The sequence below is a fragment of the Nipponia nippon genome, unplaced genomic scaffold (genome assembly GCF_047370975.1).
Source record: "Nipponia nippon isolate SJK-2023a ecotype South Korea unplaced genomic scaffold, ASM4737097v1 scaffold_7, whole genome shotgun sequence".
Classification (NCBI taxonomy): Eukaryota; Metazoa; Chordata; class Aves; order Pelecaniformes; family Threskiornithidae; genus Nipponia; species Nipponia nippon.
Window position 1 is genome coordinate 15,281,617 of NW_028262391.1, and position 18,554 is coordinate 15,300,170.

The window sequence follows — 18,554 nt, forward strand, 5'->3', positions numbered from 1 at the left end:
AGGTCGGCCAGCTACTGGAAGAGAAACATGTAGAGGTGGGTTATGTAAGTGAAGCACACAGCATGCTTTCATGCTTTTTTTTTCTTTTTCTTTAAATGTCCATGAGGGATAGCAAACCAGCTGGCAATGGAAAAACAACTTTCATTTCCACAATTAATACTAATCTGGTGGGTCACAGAATACTTAGTATTCTTGACAGTGTTTCAGTGAATGCATTTTCATACGAACTTACCAATTTATCACACATAGTGGATTCATTTCATAGCTTGCATGTTTGCTGTTTCTCTACGTACAATTTTCTTGTTACGAAAACGTAAACCCCCATACTTTTCAGAAGCAGAGTTTTCAATTTACTTTCAATATGAAGATTGCTAGCAGGTCATGAAAGCTACTCAAACCATTTTGCGAGTAAATCTTAGGGAGTGTGAGTATCAGCATTTTAACACTGAATATGTATTCAATATGTTTTTTACTTTAGAGAAGCAGAATTTTACAAGTTTTTAAAAAAGGCAGTAAACGGGGGAATACAAGCACCAAAGAAAACACTAATCTGAAAAGTTAGTCCAGCACACTAAACAGAAGACACTAATTGTGCAACCGCCCCGTTTAGAAAGTTGCTTCCATTCCCATCCCATCGGCAAAAAAGAGATGTTTGTCATGCTTAAGTTGAAAGTCCCTTGAGGAAGGGCTTAAAACAACAACAGACACAAGTAACAAGGTTTACAGTCCAAGACAAAGTGAAAGAAGGCAAAAGAGTCACTGAGCATACAAGTCACTTGAAATACTGGCACATCTTTGTTTTTTGAGTCAGGAATTAGTTTGCATTACTTCTCAACAGCAGCTCTGGTTTATGCCTGCTTTATAACTGTGGTAGCATCTGGTTTCCTATCACCTTGTTTACTCAAGATGTTAAAAATTTTCAAATCATTCTCACTCCAGCTGTTTCCTGAGCAGTTCTTCGGATGCAGATTTTTTTGTTTTAAATGAAAAAGGGATTTGAATACAACAAAAACTATTTGAAGTTCAATGCAAACGTTTTTCCTGTATCATTTCCCTCATTTTAGAACAAAATATTAGCTGTCACAAAACCAAAAAGCCATAATGCTGTTTACAGGTCCAACTGATTTTTGAATTATTTCTTAATTCAACATGTTACTACAGCAATAGGCTGCAAACTGCTCAGAAAACATGAGTTATAAGTCTTAAGTGATAGCGACACTGTGACACCACTCTTTTTATAGGGAAAGATTCATATAAAAATATATTGCAAAAAGTTCCCAGAATGATCATGACATTTCCAGATTAATTCATAGTATGTGGTGCACCAGACTAATACAGAAAAAATAATTTCTTACACTGAAAAAAGAATTGTTTCCTGCATATTTGCTGGAAATTTGCTGTAAATAGAACGCAAAAGTTAAACAAAAAAAAAACCAGACACCAGTTCTCTTAAAATAGAAATCAAACTATAGGGGTGACCAAGCCCTTCCATGACTTTTGTATTAGCCTCTCAGACAACAGCCGAATTAAACAGGATGATGATTATAAAGAAAAGTGAGATGAGTTGTTTAATTAGTGCAATTATTCTGCATGCATATGCACGTATATGCAAACACAGGTAGTGGGGTGGGCAGGTGTGTGCACATGTGCACTTACCTATACATTTCAGAAAAGGAACTGTTCTTTATCCACACAATGAAGAAAAGGCATCATTCTGAAGCATTAGATTAAAACTTCAGTATATTAAATGCATATATACCTCATGGAATATTCAACACAAGAAGCAAAAGTTTCAGTAGTTAGAAAACATGGAAGGATTTGGCAGTGGAAGATTTGGGAACATATGCCTAAGAGGCAGCCCAGTGGAAAGCACCATGACAAGCCGTGAAAAGAGAACAGAGAACAAGGTTGCCATCCTGATCAGGTTGAACAGATGACAAATAATGATATAAAGAACAAGATCCAAGGTCTAAGGCAGTTCAAGATTCTGAAATCCTGATGAGCGGGAAGCAAACTTGTTGGGAAAAGCAAGTAGGAGGAGACAAAAAACAAACAGACAACATGATTTGAGCAACAAACCAAGAAAATGATTTGACGAGCTGTAAGAGGAATCTCCAATAAAGCATGCCCTCCAAAGCCTAGATGCATTAATCTAGACATTATCATCACAAAAATGAATCATTGACTTCACTTCAACAGGAGACAACATACACAACTTGAAACACAGAACTTTAGAAGACAACATACAATACAACCTGACTGCCTGGATTATATTTTAGAGACAGCGTAAAATTGTCATTCAATTAAAATAAGGAACAATATATAACTAACCTCATTATGACTGCCATTTGTACTCAAAACCAAGAATATTTGTATTACGCACGGATGTAGCTTATCACGTTTCATAAAACTTAAAAGTTTCAAAAACCATTGATACTATTAGAAATAGTTTACCTGTAAAGCAGCCTTAAGCAGCATTTGAAGAAAAAACAAAGACTGTAAACACCACTGACAACAGCAATGACCATAATTCATGGTAACAAGTTGTTATTTCTATTGCCAATTAAAAGATAATTGCCCATGACTTACATCCTTCACCAAGCACCACTGTTCTTAACAGTAAAACCCTCAACTACTTCCCACTGCTGAAACTAGGCCTATCGAGCCCAAACAAATTAAAATTTGAACATCGATGTTAATTCTCAAGTTCCATCTCTTTCCCATTTCCCCTCTTTCTTCCCCTTCCTTGCCTGTAGTTAACTCCTGTCTGCCTTGAACCACAGCACATCAGCACTGCTCTAACGCCCATCATCGTGTCTGCTCAATTTCACAGTTATAGCAATCCTAATGCTTCCCACCAACTCCTGCAGGAATGACAGAATGAAGTGACAAAAACATTTTCAGCAAACAAAAATGTTACCTTTTCCCATTAACCTTGACTCCTACTAAGGCTACCTAAATTATAATCTTAGCATGTTTTCCATTCCTGAATTTATTTACTCATGAAATTTAGTTTACGTTAGGCTTTTTTTTTTTTTTTTTTAATTTATGCCACCTGAACAGATACAGAATGTATTTCAATGAGAGTAAGAAGTGTTGCATTACCTTTAAACTGGTATCTAATCCCTTTCAAAAGTACCTGCAGTATTAGCTCACTACCGGAGAGTTCAGTGGAAATATTTTTAACTTCTAGCATTATACCTGCAAAACCAATACTGATCTAGAGCTTCTGAAACATCCAAACAATAGAAGTCATTCCCCCCACAACATGAGTTATCTACATTTTTCTCAACAAGCAAAAATAAAAATTATTACACACACAAATCTTCCCCAAACAGCAATTTATGTTATCACTTTCATATTTGTGTACAGTTGAACACCATACATTAGACAGCCTTTACAAAAGTTTACTTTTGCTCTTTATATGCAATAGCAGCTGCCACACTACCTCAAATTGCTGCACTCACATTTGGCACAGTCCAGAAAGTGATACATATGACTGTAGGACTGTGCAGCATATACACCTCTTCTACAGACATACAGGAGGGGAAGATAGTAACTTTCACAACTATATTGAATCCAAGATGTAACAGGAATAAGAGTTCTAATGAAATGTTAAGAATCCCAGCATTCAAATAAATTCTACTGTTCTATTTGTGTTTCAGTCAAAACTAAACATAATATTCTGTTCTGTAATACAAAATGAATATCTGCAATCCAACCCTATGCTTAATGATGTGCAAGTCTATTTCTCTGCACTAAAGATACCATCCCTCACAGGTCCAATGCAGAGATGCACTGCTGGGGAGAGATGCTATAGATGCAAAAATGTGCGTGCAGTCTGCCTTTTACATTCTCTCAAGTACCTTTTGTTGAATAGTGGAGTGCTTTTGCTCCATATCTCTCTTCTCCTTTGCAGCATCTACAGCCAACTGATCCAGCTGTAAAGAGAAACAGAAAATTGGATCTTTAGATATCAAGAGAAATTTGGCTCAGTAGATTTCATAATGCTGACAAAAAAGAACACATTATGTCTAGACATTGCATGACTTTTGTTTTATTTGCATAGTATAATTACTTCTCTGGTCACAAAGTGTTTACCTTGAATAACCACTAAAGCCTCGTTTAAAGCACTGCACTACCATCCTGAATTAACCTCTACGAAACGTGTACATTTCTTGTAAGCCTTAGAAGAAATGTTTCAAAGAACAGCATGGTGCCAAGCATATGCGACTCTATACCGCATTGGTGCTCAGTCTCCGAAGAGAATGACTCATGCTTTAGCTGCTCTTGCTGGCTGACTGGCCTATGCAGCAGCACTGGCATTAGCAGCAAAAACTGGAAGGAGCGAACGGTAGTGATTTTTCTCCTCCACAAAGTCGGGGGGGGGACTGCCTCAACCAGGCTTTTGTATTGGTAGTTTTGATCTGGTCACCAGCAGTATCTAAGCAAGATTCCTTGAAATCTTAGGTAGAACCATTCAAACTGTTTCTAGTTTCAGAAATAACAACATGATTTTGCAAAGAAGAGAGACTGTCGCAACAAAGAGCATTTCAGTTAGCATCCTTACAAAGTCTGTGATAAAAAAAAAAAAAGACACTACCAGAAACTTGCTGCAAGCCTGTCTATAGCACTACCATATAAACTTTTTCCTTTCAAAACCAGAAGGAAAAACAAGGCAGGAAATTTAAGATATCCTGTAAAAGAGTAAGTTTGGTGGGTTTGGGTTTTTTGTTTGTTTGTTTGTTTGGCGTTTCTTTGGGGGGGGGGGGTGGGTGTTTTGTTGGGTTTTGTTTTTTTTTTTTTTTTTTTAACAGACTTTGATGTTTAAATAAGTGATATGGTGAAGTGGAGGAGCAGATGCTGCCTGAAAGACCAGTTAGCTTGGTAGTTATGTGACACGCTATGGAATCTGATGAACTCCTCCTTTATCCAGCCTGTAACCCAAGACCGCCATTAACCCCAGTCACAGCATCGTACTGAATAACGATGCAGATGCAATACTGAACACAGCAGTACAGCCCGCAGCTTTACATCTGCGGGAGAGACCGCCTTCTACTCCCGGCCTAGGAGGAGGAGACCGGGAACAGTGTGCAACACCAGTTTTCCAGCTGAAGTCAGTCACGTGGCAGAGGGCACAGTATGACTAACAGAACCTCTAATTCACACACGAATAGGATCACCTCCACCCACGCTCATAACCACAAGTGAGAACCCCTGCCAACTCTGGTCATTTTCCCCAGTGTTGTATTTCCCCTGCTTGAAACGATATAAACAAGAGAAAAAAGGGACAATAACTGGCTCTTACACCCTTGTGTTAGACAGTCTCCAACAACTAAGGAGCCATCTGATAGCTGGGACATCTGGATCCAATTCCATACTCTGTTACTTTTCTTAACTCTTCTCTCCCTGGCTGCTTCTCTGGCTCAAATGGCTATACCAGCACTTTCACACATTACAGGTGTTTGTGAACATGAGTATGTTAAAGACTGAAGTGTCCAGACATCATATTTACGTAGCTATAGGACTTAAAAATGATAAAAGAGCCTCTAAAACAGAGGCTGGGCTGCCATTGTGCTCAAATACTGTTTTGCACCAAGAACTCTGGGAAACCTGTTCTTTTGTGATAAAGATGAGAACTGGTCCAGGGGCTGTTCAAGACTTTATAGGAGTCAAGTTTCTTGCTAAAACCTCAGACTCAGGAATCTGCACATGGCCCCCAAGACATTCTTACTCCGACCCTGCTGGATGAAAATAGCCATGTTCAGATTAGGGCAATTGCCTCTAATTTATCTTAAATACAAGAGTTTCGAGGATACATTTACCACAGCATCAGTGCCAAAACAAAAGTTCTTAACAGCAGCTCATTTCATCATTTACTTTTTTACTATCAAGACAGCATTGCATCATCCCAGTTTCCAAGCTCAGACCAGAATTTCTTCTTTTCACTCAGGTGAGCAGCACATCAACTGTCTTAAAAAAAAAAACCAAAAGCATACAACTATCAAGAGCTGTGGCCAACCACACAACTAAACTATCAAAATCCCAGTCATTATACCACTAGTGGGTAGTCTTCAAAAAAATTAGGTTTTTCAAAATACTGCATTTACTGGTAAACGTATTTTTATAAACATACGAGTGGTATTCTGTAGAGAACGAAGGCTAAAGTGTTTAGCTTTTTGAATAGTCATCCCAGAATGAAAATTCAAGTAGGTTTTCTTTTTAAACTAATACCACATTTCACATAAAAAGTGCCAAATACCATAATTTCCATGCAAAAGCTTATATTACACTTGTGTGCCATTAAAGATTCCCCTAGAACAATCTGAGTCACAAGTAATCCTACCCTGACCTAAAATATCCAGAAAGCAAAACTGCTCAATCCTATTCTGTCATGTAAACCAGTTATTTTGAAAATGCAAAACAAAAGAATTAAAAATTATAACTATACTACTTAAGACCACTTCAATTTTAATACTTCAGGTGTTGTTAAACCTTGTAATTAAGATCATACACAAAATTTACCTGGGAATAAAGACTCACTTACCAACAGAGAGAATCTCACAGTATTTTCAGAAAAATCTAGTAAATCCCTGTTTTGTTATGTCACAACATACCTTCTCTCTGACCTGTTAAAGGCAGAAGCTTCAACCAATAGAAACTGCAAAGCCATTAACTGTTAAACTTTCATAAGCTATTTACAAGTCTGCTTCTGTCATGAAAAATATCCATTACTTAAAGCCAAGGTCTGTCACAAAAGAGTAATTCAGCAAGTTGTACAACTTTAGGGTCTTCAGTCTATCTTTCCTCCAATTGCAATATATTTTAAACATCCTCAGCTTCTGATTTTCTAAATTTAACTCCTTCAGTTGCTATGATACCAGCACCAAAATGAATGTTACACAATGCTCCTTACCAGATCAAGCAAAAGGATGACCAGCCACTCAAAAATAATCTTGTGTTCCTTGCTCAAATAATCTCAGTGAAATGCAAACATTAAAGCCTAGCTGGTAACATAAACCACTACCAACTCCATAGTTTTTTGTCTCCTTTCCCTATCCCTTCTTCCGCAGAGGTACAGGACACACATTCTATACTATCAAAACACTGCAGTTCAACAATTACAACACAAAATGGAAATATGTGAAAGAATAAATGCACAGCTAAGGACAGAGTCACGTGCACCTGAACCTTTCAAGCGCCACTATTACACCAAAGACGGAGGGCTGTAGCTGTACAGTCACTTCCCTCCTTGATGGCAGTGCCAGCTCAAGCAGCCTCTCTTCTCAGCTCCATCACTTGCCCTCCACACACACGCACACACACAAGCACACTTTCCTGATGTGTGTTTGTACAAGTAATTAAGACCCACAGTAACCTGACTGGGGACTAGTCTAGCAGAAAAAATAACTATTTATAGATATTTGATTGTTAGAGTTATTTTCTACAGTTCCCAATCTGCTTCACTGCACAGACACAGAAGCAGGTTGAGGGGCACAGTTGACAACAGTGCTGTGGCAGAAATAACCAGCTCAGAACAATGTCATTTCTTAGACATTCAATGACACATCTACTTGAGATGAATGCAAATAAATGTTTGCTGTCATTTATTTGCTTTTGCATATGGATAGACACTCAGAATTTGGTTTGGCTTTGTTCTGCGTATCAGGTTGGGAAGCGGCAATAGAGGGTTTTGCATTGGTGCAGTTGTTGCAAGTCCTCAGATAGAGGCAAAAGAAAAAAAAAAAGTGGTGTATAAGTATTTCCAGGCCCATTCAACTTGCACTGAAAACAAGTCAAGACACTGCTGAGTCTTCTTCCTGCACCACCAACAGATCTTCAGTTGAATATTGTATGTTCTTTATCTATTTTGCATAACCATTTTCAATGTCTCTTGTGTGCAGTTGGCTGTGGTCCATCTAACCTTTTCATGAGTCCCTCACTGAAAACCCAGAAGTCGCAATTGTGTGTTCTTAAATTTAAACAACAAAATTGGGCAAGAAGGATTCAATGTATGAACTCAGTTTTGCACCACTTACTAAAATCAGACTTCTGTTTTATGGTCTAAGTTGCTAACATCAATTTTATTTTTGGCACACTGCATAATTTATACAGTAAATAATGCATACAAGTGGAAGAAAAAAAACCTGCTTTTTATTGTTAAATATATTTATAACATGGGTCATATACAAAAGTTTTTAAAACAAAATAATCCACTGTCCTGAATACCATAGACTACCTCAAACGGCACTACATGGCTAGGTTTAAGTATATAAATCCTAAAGGTAGTATTAATTTTAGTGAACAGACAACTTTCAGTTTCTAACCATTTTCATTCAAACCACTTACAGTGTATTTTTATATGCTTTGCCTTTATCACACTACAGGTCCCTTTTTGTTGAATAAGTCTATGATGTACCTGATATGTATGCATATATCAAGTTTTCATCCATTCCAGCACATAGTTAGGAATTTTTAAAGTAATTTTTTACCTGTGCACCAAGATCTTTCATGTAGGGCTCAAGTTCACTAAAAAGATCATAGCCTTGATGGAAAAAAGCCAGATGGGCATACATAAATGATAACATCTAGAAGGAAAAAAAGTATATTTTTAGAAAGGATAAATATTTATCAGATATCACATAAATACATCACTTCACTAATCCACATGAACAAACTTAAAGTACAATTCCAGGGTTAATTTCTGGTCTCTTGTGTCCTGGCAATTTTACATCAATATCTCATAGAGCTTCCAATGTTGTAAACAAACATGGAAGATAAAGGCAGCAAAGAAGCAAGCCAAAAAGCTCAGAAATTAGTTAATAGGATTAACCCCATTAACAAAATGGAACAGTCTACTTAAGGGCAGAAAATTACTTCTAATTCATGTCACCTGAAACTTCTGTCATCTCCTGTTTAACCATGACATGTAAATTAAAGAGGGGCTACAGAATATATTTATTAATGATCCAAAACCATAACCTTTATGAACATAGCTGAGAAGACTGTCCAGTCTTACAAAACCAAACAAGTTGGGAAGATGCAGAGCAGAATGGCAAGCAGCTATAAAGCTGTGATCCAACTAAAGGTTTTGCTACTTAAAGGAATTAAGGAAATTATGGGAGTGCAACTTCAGACCTTTGAAAGAAAAGTACCATTTACTTTAGCAGTCTCTACCTCAGTAAACTTTTTACAGAGACAATATGAAGCAGAAAAGGGAATACAATCAGAAGAAACTAGCATGCAGATATAGCTGTATATTAATTTAGCAGATACCATACTAAAGCATATTGTTTATTTGCTATTACAATATGCTATTTACAGGAGAAATACCATTTTTGTAGAAAGAGCTGAATCCATCTTAGAATAGACTATAAGAAGTACTTATTGTTTATAAATAAATATAGCAGACCTATACAGCAGAATTCTTGGCAGACAAAGTTAGATTTTAACCATGAAACACATACCAAAGAGTCAACAGCAGTGAAAACCTTAAAGTGTTCAAATCTGAACCAAAAGGATTGCCAAAACCAGTTAAGCGTCTGTGCCCAGTTATAGTAAAGGCCAAACTGACTGTCACCAAATGCCAAATGTACTGGTGATGTTTTGATGGGTAAAAGGACTAAGTTTTTAATACACTGCTTTGCAGGTATATTTTTAATTTCAGATGTATTTAAATATCTTCCATACAGAAAATAAAGTATATCTTACCGATTTTAAGATTTCTGCTCTCCTTTTAGACTGAAGAACATTGATCTAGGGGAAAAAGAAAAAAAAAAATACAAGAAACTTATTTTATTCTACTTGCAAATTTTCCCCACAGAAGTAAACTTCAAATCACTTCCAAATAACATCAAAGCTTAAAACACTGGAAGAACATCACTCAGTATCAGACTTCACAAAGCACTTTCAAAAGATGCATGCTAGTTTTGTCACGATATTGAAGTGATGCAATCAGAAAAAGCTTGCAAAGACAGAATTTCACAGTGATAGTCACAACTTGCTTATATTAGAAGGGGAAAACTTATAAGACATAAGAAGTAATATAATAGACCTTTCAAGCAAGGAAAATTGGTACCCATTTTCAAGAGATTGAATTCAACATGTTTCAAATACCCTTTCTGACAGTATGAGCTAACCCAGCCCACCAACTTCTTCAAGAAGCTGCACTCAGCACCACTGCCACCTCCTGCCAGGGGAGACGAAAGGACAGGGCAGCCCCTCAGGCTGACATTGTCTAAAGTGTCCCAAACCTGGGATATAGCCCCAGCCTCTGAAACAAGCAAGAGCATAATAGCCTCAAGAAGTAATTTTTCATATATACTTGCAGTTTTAAGCTATCTGAAGTTACTGACCAGTGGTATTGCCTTAGAACTTGAAGAATTTCATGTTATATAGACAAAATAATTGATTTCTCCCATTCACCTATAGTTCCTCTATTCTCTTTGTCCCCTAATCTTTAAGGTTGTCATCCAGAACTACAGATTTACTTTAAAAGCCCCATTCAGGAGAAACATGCATAATTTTGTAATTTAACACCTCTATGTCAGTTTAAAATTCCAGCAAAAGAAATAAACTTACTGAAGCTATAATCAAAACCAGATTGTACTTCTATACTTAAATTGTCAGTATTTTGGAAAACCTTCTGCAGCAAAAATAATTAAGATTTGTTTGTATAGAACAAACCTACAACTTGCAAGGTTTTGAAATACAGTTTAAAGCCAATATAGCTACAAAGAGACCATAGTTGTGAAGTCACTTTTCCAGAATAAGAGAGTCACCCAAGTAGAAAAAATTCCCAAAGCTGAACTTGTTTTTTGCCCACATTAATTAAGAGAAGCCGAAACTTTTTCCTGTTACTTTAAATGCATCTTTATCACAGGAACTGCTCATACTTTGAACATACGAATTGCAGGAGGCAAGCTATCTGCAGTTTAAGGCACACACAAGGAACTGGCCTATAGTAACGACTGCCAGCTTCCCCCCCCCCCACTACTATTTGATGTTAGTACAAATAATCAAGTAGTACATAATTTGCATGACTTTTTAAACATCAAAATGAACTTCGTCCTTTGTGTTCAAAAGGCAGGAGTTCAGTGTTGATCACGGACCACCATGTCTGTGCAGGTGCCCGGGCTGATCCAATCGATTCCATTTGACTTTACAGGTAATACGTGCAACTCAAAGAACAGTTTAAGCTTTAAATAACTGACTGGACTGTCACAAATCAAGATGATAACATCCAATAAAAAACTAACATAATTTTAAAGGGCTGTTCTGTGTTTGATCATAGAAGAACCCCAGACCCATTAAGGAGCCCCCATCCCCTCATACCATCCGAGTCGCAATAATCCTGTTCTGCTGTAGTTGTGGGTAACTATGAAACAGATGAATTGTAAGTATCAGCAGAAAATTTATTATTATTTCACAGGATTCAAAGTAGTAGGACAAAGAACACCTCTCAACACTCTATAGGAGATCTGCACTAAAAAGCAAAAGAGTAGTTGTGTTCTTGATTTCCCCTATGGCACAATGCCAGACTTCAAGGCTTCTAGACAAGTAGGATTTGTTAAATAAAACCCAAAGCAAATGGCTGAAACTGCAGTAGTAGTCAACATCCTATATCAGAATCATTCAGGTATTTTGTATTTCCTAGGCTAGGTTACAGTTTTTACTTCAAATACATAAGGAACTACAGCATAGCCAACTCACAAAATACATTTAGGTAAGTATTAGGCAAATACTGTTTTTTCAAAATGAATGTTCAAGTTGAAAACTAAACTGTGTCATTACAGCAACAGCACCAAATACCAAAGCATTAAGCAATAAGAATGCATCAAGTAAATTAATTTTGCTCAGATTTCATTAAAAAAAGAAATTACTTGCAGACAAAGTTCTTCCTTTTTCACTGAATCACCACAGCTTCTGAGAAGCTTACAGTAAGAACTTCTAAAGGACAGATCTCTAACTATATGTAACAGAGCTTTTTGAAAAATAACTTTTATTCTTGCACTTACCTGAAGAACATAATCCAGAGCTATGTGTCGAAAACATTTCCGTGTTGCAGTCAAAATATTGGTTGCTTCCTCTACTTCATGTTGCTTATTTCTTTGAACTTGGGCATTTTTTACTAGAGCATTCTCTTTTTCTTCACTAACTTTTTCAAACTGTTTCTTTGCATCTTTAAATTTCCTAATATCGCTAAAGAAAAAGGAAAGATAGATAACAAATGAATTCCAAAGCATGAAAAAGTGTTTAAAGATACACTAGACAGACCATGCTCATGACTGTTACAGCTAGTTTCTTTGTTTTCATATTCTTCAATAAACGCTTGGATCAAATGGAAATCCTACAAAGTATGATAGAAGCTTCTCTGTGTTTCTCTTCTGAGAAAAGGACAAAATTGAAATTTAAATAAATGCATCTCATGCTTACTGGGGAAAAGCTTTGGTAAGCACTTTTTTCCCCTAAGCTTAAGACAATGACAACATGTAATTAAGATCAGTAATTCATACTATTTCAACATTTCTGCAGCTGGATCTAAAGCCTCACTGATTTGGCGTGATTTTTGACAAGCTTCAATACACACTTTTCAATTTATTGCTGGCAATTTTCAGGAAAGATGTTTCACCAACCCAGCCAAATCAGATGTTTTTAAATTTTATTTTACCTATAATTTTCCCATTACAAGTGCAAATTAACTTACTCTTTAACGAAAGTCTGAAGCTGTGCTTTAATTGATCTTTGGGTTTGGTCAAACAGGATCTGAAAGAAAAGGATTATGTAGGTCAATAACTTAAGGGTATTCATAACTTTTCATTTTAGACATACGCATGATTATTATGCAGAATTAGATCAGAATTATTATTAAACCAACGTGTCCCTAATATCAAAATATAAACCCCCTCAAAAGCACTTTTGAAATAAATAAAAAATAAGTAAGGAATAAAATAAGGAAAATAACACAAACCCAACACCTTTTGCTGGTCTTTTCTTAAAGACTGTGGTTATAAGTAGAGACAAGAGCTCCTGGCATCTTATTCTCTCATCCCGACAATGTAAGACATGCCCACTTTCATAGAACGTGTTTATTACGATTATTATAAACAGTCAAGAATATGACTGCACAAAGACCCTTGAAGAAACAACTTCGAATGTTAAGTAACAATTTTTTTTATTATTAGACTTTCACAATTTAACCAACAACTAAGACAAATGAAACCATAGAAAGAACAGGCCCTCAGCTTCTGGCAAAAAAAACACAGACTGAAATTAATGCTGAAAATGTAACATACATGAGTAATTAGTACCATCTCCTTTACATAACACATTTGTAAAAAAATACCCACTGTTGAACTGCTAAGAAGAATGGCTGCTTCTTTTTCTAAGATTAATTGTTCTAAGCCATGCTTCTCAAACTTCTTATGATTTGGGGAGGCTGGAGGGGAGGGGGAGGAGCAGAATATAATCTACTCATTCAAATTGTAAAGCATGAGAAATTCATTACATTTCCAAGGCCAAAGCATACCTGAACGTTAGACAACTTGTATTTTCTCTTATGACCCCAGAAATTGTAACTGAGGAATGAAAGTGCACATTCCTTCAGCTTCACATCTGCCCTCTGAGTTTTAGGACAGAGTGGAACAGGTCCATGGCTATGGGACAAATCCTTTTGCCACTTATCACTGTGCAGACCACAAATGATGCCTTAATTTCCAACTCCTCTACACCTCCCATTCTGCATTACAGAATATACAAGGCACAATCACAACAAAGAGGTGAAAGAATATATAGAATAGTAGTTGACCCAACTGAACAGAATGTCTTCCAAGATCTTTAAGCATTAAATAATTTTATTGAAGGAGCAAGTCAAGAACTCAAAGTTTCAGGTCAAACAAATGTTTTCTTTAAACGTTCTCAGTCTTAATTTCCCCATTTACAAAATTTGGGAATGAAAAGCCATGCAGTGCCGAGTAGTGACAGCAAAACCCTTACCAGCTTGTTTCTCTTTTCCAGAAACACTGAAGAAAGGAAAACATGACTGAGTTTAAGTCACCCATTAACAGTGGTACTATATCCTCCATCCAGTCTCCATTTTTGGAGGTTTTCAAGACCAAGTGGGATAAAACCCTAAGCAACCTTCTCCAACCTCAGAGCTGACCCTGATTTAGGCAGGCAGTTGAACCAGACATCTCCTGAGGCCCCTTCCAAGCTGAATTGTCCTATATCTAACAGTAACACATGGAAGATCCGGTTTGTATTCCTGCTTTGGGAAACCAGAAAAACAGACAACTTGAATAGATAAAGAACTTCTTGACAAGCTGGAAGTCATGCTGGGACTACTCCCACTGCTGACATTTAAGCTTGCCAGTGCCTGAGGAGTGCACCAATCGAGATCAATACAGAAAGAGTATAACCAGATGGAAACTCAACTGATTAGTGGACTCCCAGAAATATAAGCCTTGCAATTCTGCTTACAGTAATGAAGAGGAAAAAAGTGCTAGGGAGAAAAATTCAGACACATTTTTTCACTAAAAGAACAGAAGAAAGTGCCCAGACCATGATCCGACTAGATTTACAGCCTTTCCAACACATTACCTTTCACACACTCCAAACCAAGTCTAAGAAAGCTGCTATTTGCCACAAGCTGTCAAAGCTACTCCCCCACTGCTGAATCAGAAGATGCTGCATTAGTCTGGTTCCTAGCCTTATTTGTAGCAAAGCCTCATATGAGAAAACTGACAGTCATCCAGATCTCAGTGGGACCATCTCCTACCCCTTCCCTCCTTCCTCTGGAGGATGCCTGCCTCTCCTCTTTCTTCCTCTAGCTTCTTCTCACTCATGATGGCTCTCCTGCCAACTTGGTCAACCACAGAGCTGACACTCCAAGCTAGTAAGTCCTGCTGAACTCAGCAGATTCACAAAAAGCAACACAGGACCACAACATGTCTGGCAAAGCTCTACATCAGAACCCCATAACATACCTCACTTCTTATGTTTGTGCCTTTTGGTAAAAGCCACTGTTCTACTCACTATGCTTGAGCACAGCAAGGAAGTGGAGGGGAAAAAAAAAAGCAGGACAGAACTCAGAGTGGTCCTACTTCAATCTGCAAAGAAATCTTCTTTTAATATAGCTTGTTCTTTGTTTTCTGCCTTCAAACAGCCCTAAAGGGAGAGTCGTGCTGTGCCAAATTTTACAAAAGCACTGCAAGCCACAGTCATGTAGAACAATAACAGCAGCAAGAATACAGGACCTAGGTAAGATGTGTCAAAAAGAGCACACCATATAGCAAAGGTTAAGAGGTTAACCAGCAGCAAGAAGTGTGAGGAAGAGTATAAAACAGGGACAGCCAACTGGGTTCATCTGCTCAATCTCATCTGCAGAAATCACTGTCATGAAAGTAACACTTTCTCCCACTACTGCTGCTTTGAACCTTTGCACTAGCTTCTCTCTACCATCAAAGCATCACTGTCCACTTACTCCCCTCTTCACAGTTTTCATTATATTAGGTGTAGATATATACACCTCATATAATGGAAGGAAAACCAACTCAACAGTATTAACCTGCTTCCCATTGTTTCCCTTCCCTTCTAAAAGCATGCTTTTTCAAAAAAATGCCAAATAAGACAGTTTTAGGAAGCTAAGTTAATGCTAACAAACTTAACCTCAGCTGAAGCTGTTTGAACTGCATTCTCTGTATTTCATTACATTTTAAACTCCTAGTGGTATAAAAAAAAGTATATAAATTTTAAGTGCTCTGCATATTTTCAGCACTTTGGAGGCACTTCAGTTGCTTTCCAGCAATTTGCTGGAAAATTAAAGAAAGGCAGTAGAGGCCAAGGGAAGAGGAAGAAAACAGAAGAACAAACACATCCCTTTGGCTTTCAGGATACAAGACTAAACTCTAAATAGAGGAGAAAAAATAAATCAGTTTTCAATCCAGGAAAAACTGAGCTTTCTGATGAAGTCTGACATGCTAAAGAAAACCATCACTTTAGTCTTAAATCCTAGCATTTTCTCCTTTCTCTATGCTTGTCTAAATCTGTCATACTTCCAAAAAGAAAACCACACACAAAGAGGTGCTTCATTTTGTGCATTATAAAGGATGGGAAAAAAGCAGAAGTTACGGAAAAGGTAATCATTATTTCAGTCCAGCAAAGAAATGTGCTCACAGTTTGTCACTGCTGCCCATCAGTTTGATTAAAAAAGATGAAACAATCCAGTATTTACACTGTCTTACAACACTGGATTTTAGCAAAGCTTACAAATTCCAAACAAAAAAATAAAGCAATAAATATCTGCAGATAAGGGAATATTTATAAATACTTCATAAACAAAATATAAATATTTACAAGTGTAAAATGGGAGGTATTTAATACCACTTAAACCATGACTTTGCAAACGCTATCAACAAGAAAAGCTTTAGCATTATTCTGTTACCAAATATAACTGGAGATAAACTACCAGTGCCACATTTCAGCTAGAAATACTTACATTGTGATAATTGATCATTTCCTGTAAGGTGTCAGAGAACTTTGTCAAGCTAGTCTGTAAAGAGAAAAACAAAGTGGTTTAAGTTAAGCCCTACCAAACACACAGCACGAAAGCAACATTTCAGAGGTTTACAGCTTTTCAGTAAAGAACTTGGGAACTGATTTTCCTTAGGATGACTATTAAACTAAGACCATTATGCTAGAAGGAGAACATGACGTAAATCTGTTAAAGCAACAAAAATGTTACTGCTACCTACCTATATATAAAGGACCAAACTAAAGCAAAGCAGGAAAAATTCGAATTAAGTTGACTAAACTACAGGAATTTCACATAATTTAAATACATTAGTTTACAATATTTAAACTACTTAACATTTGTTAACGTTTAATACTCTAACTCCAAAAAACAGGTTAACGTTGTAATCATCAGTACACACACATTTACTATAGGAACTACTGCCTCACAGCTGATATGCTTAGCAACATCAGCATCAATCTGTAGAATCAATGTCTCAAAGACAGAAAACAATGATCCCTAATATATTTGCATAATTGCTTACACAACAAGTGTAACAAAAAACTACTTGGAATCTAATAATGTAAGTTTTCCTAGTTTGCCATCGCACTACATTTCTAGCAAGTTAATTTCCAGACAACAGTTTCAGTTGCACATAGGCTATATTGAAGTTCACAGGCATTATCTATTTCAACTAGTGTGCAAAGATGCATATATGCAATTGATGTTATATTACATAACACGCATTAAATATAGACGATATGCAGAGATGTGCACATAATTTTACCTGCATATTACACCATTTCATACCTCATTTCAAAGTAACATAGACAGGAAATATTAGGTGTTCCAAATTAGCCTAACAAGATCTCGGGCTCAGGTTACACCGTTAAAGTGGGCTCTGTACATTTGAAAATTCAAAGTCCTATGTATTAGAGAGTGCCAGTTCCAGGACCCAAGAGATCAACTCAGGGAATTTAGTTGCAGAGAACCTGCTGTTTGGATCTCATGACTAGAACCCCCTTTACTTAGCAAAGTAAACAGGGCAGCTCTTCATAGCTTCAACCTGACTTTCTCCACTCCTCTCAAGATGACTATTCCTAACCTAATACGTATTTTCTGGAACTTGGAAAACCTTTGCTTCAACTACTACTTGCAACTACTTCCCTTGCCAACTGTTACATTTTATCCTTTATAAGTCATGCTTTTCTCCTTCCATTTTCACCTCAAAGAACTTACCTCAACCAACACATCTCTACAGGAATATTGTGCAAGGTCTCGAATTCCATTCATGAACTGCTTGTTGGCTGTACAGAATGCTTTCCCAGTATCAATCATTGAAATGCAAAGCTTCACCAGCTAAGAAGAGGAAAAAATGACAAAGTGGCAGTTTTTTGTGTGCGTTTTTTTTTTTTTTTAAATACTACCATATAAACATGAAACACCCTGAGCTTACTTAAGTCTAAGACACAAAGATTTCAAAAGTTAAATGCTAAATTTAGAGGCCCATATTCCATGAAAAGCTTTCTATTGCATAGTGATAGCTATAAAAATACCACTCTAGGTCAACAGACATGCCATTGAAAAGGTTACTACTCTTTATAAATTTTTTAAAATTATTTTTGTTTTATTGTTAACTGAGATTTTGCACATATTTCGAGAGAGGGCTGTATGAGGGCAAAAAGCCCAGCAATTAAAACATAATTGGTTAGAATCCAAGCAAATTGTAAGTGTTTTGTGGTTTCTGAGCCAAAAAGTCCCAAAAGAAACCCACACTGATGGTTTCATCCTGAGACGCTCAGAATACAAGCGCAGGAAAGCAAAAGGCTATCTGCACAAAGCACAACTGAAGAGAGATGGTTACATCCCAGAAGGCGAAATCAATCATGTTTTCACTCATACAACAGACTAGTCTTTCTCTGATGGGTTTCCATCCCTACCACTGACTGCTTAGGTCAGCACCTTAGCTATCACGGTACTGCAGAGTCTGGTATGAAGGCCATCAGTATCTTGTGATGGATATTTTCCCACTTTTTGAACCATT

The 18,554-nt window shown here is 36.9% G+C and overlaps 1 protein-coding gene across 6 annotated transcripts in view; it reads right to left on the reverse strand.

The window, feature by feature from the left end:
* The window catches only part of ACAP2 (ArfGAP with coiled-coil, ankyrin repeat and PH domains 2), a 72,950-nt gene that overhangs the window by 31,277 nt on the left and 23,119 nt on the right, over positions 1–18,554 (reverse strand). For all 6 annotated transcript variants that reach the window (XM_087738921.1, XM_087738919.1, XM_009468466.2 and 3 more), the window contains exons 3-9: positions 17,750–17,869; positions 16,496–16,549; positions 12,707–12,765; positions 12,018–12,201; positions 9,712–9,756; positions 8,493–8,588; positions 3,867–3,941 (exon numbers count right to left, since the gene is read on the reverse strand). In XM_087738921.1, the coding sequence (XP_087595047.1) occupies positions 3,867–3,941; positions 8,493–8,588; positions 9,712–9,756; positions 12,018–12,201; positions 12,707–12,765; positions 16,496–16,549; positions 17,750–17,869 (633 nt within the window). The remainder of the gene's footprint in view (positions 1–3,866; positions 3,942–8,492; positions 8,589–9,711; positions 9,757–12,017; positions 12,202–12,706; positions 12,766–16,495; positions 16,550–17,749; positions 17,870–18,554) is intronic.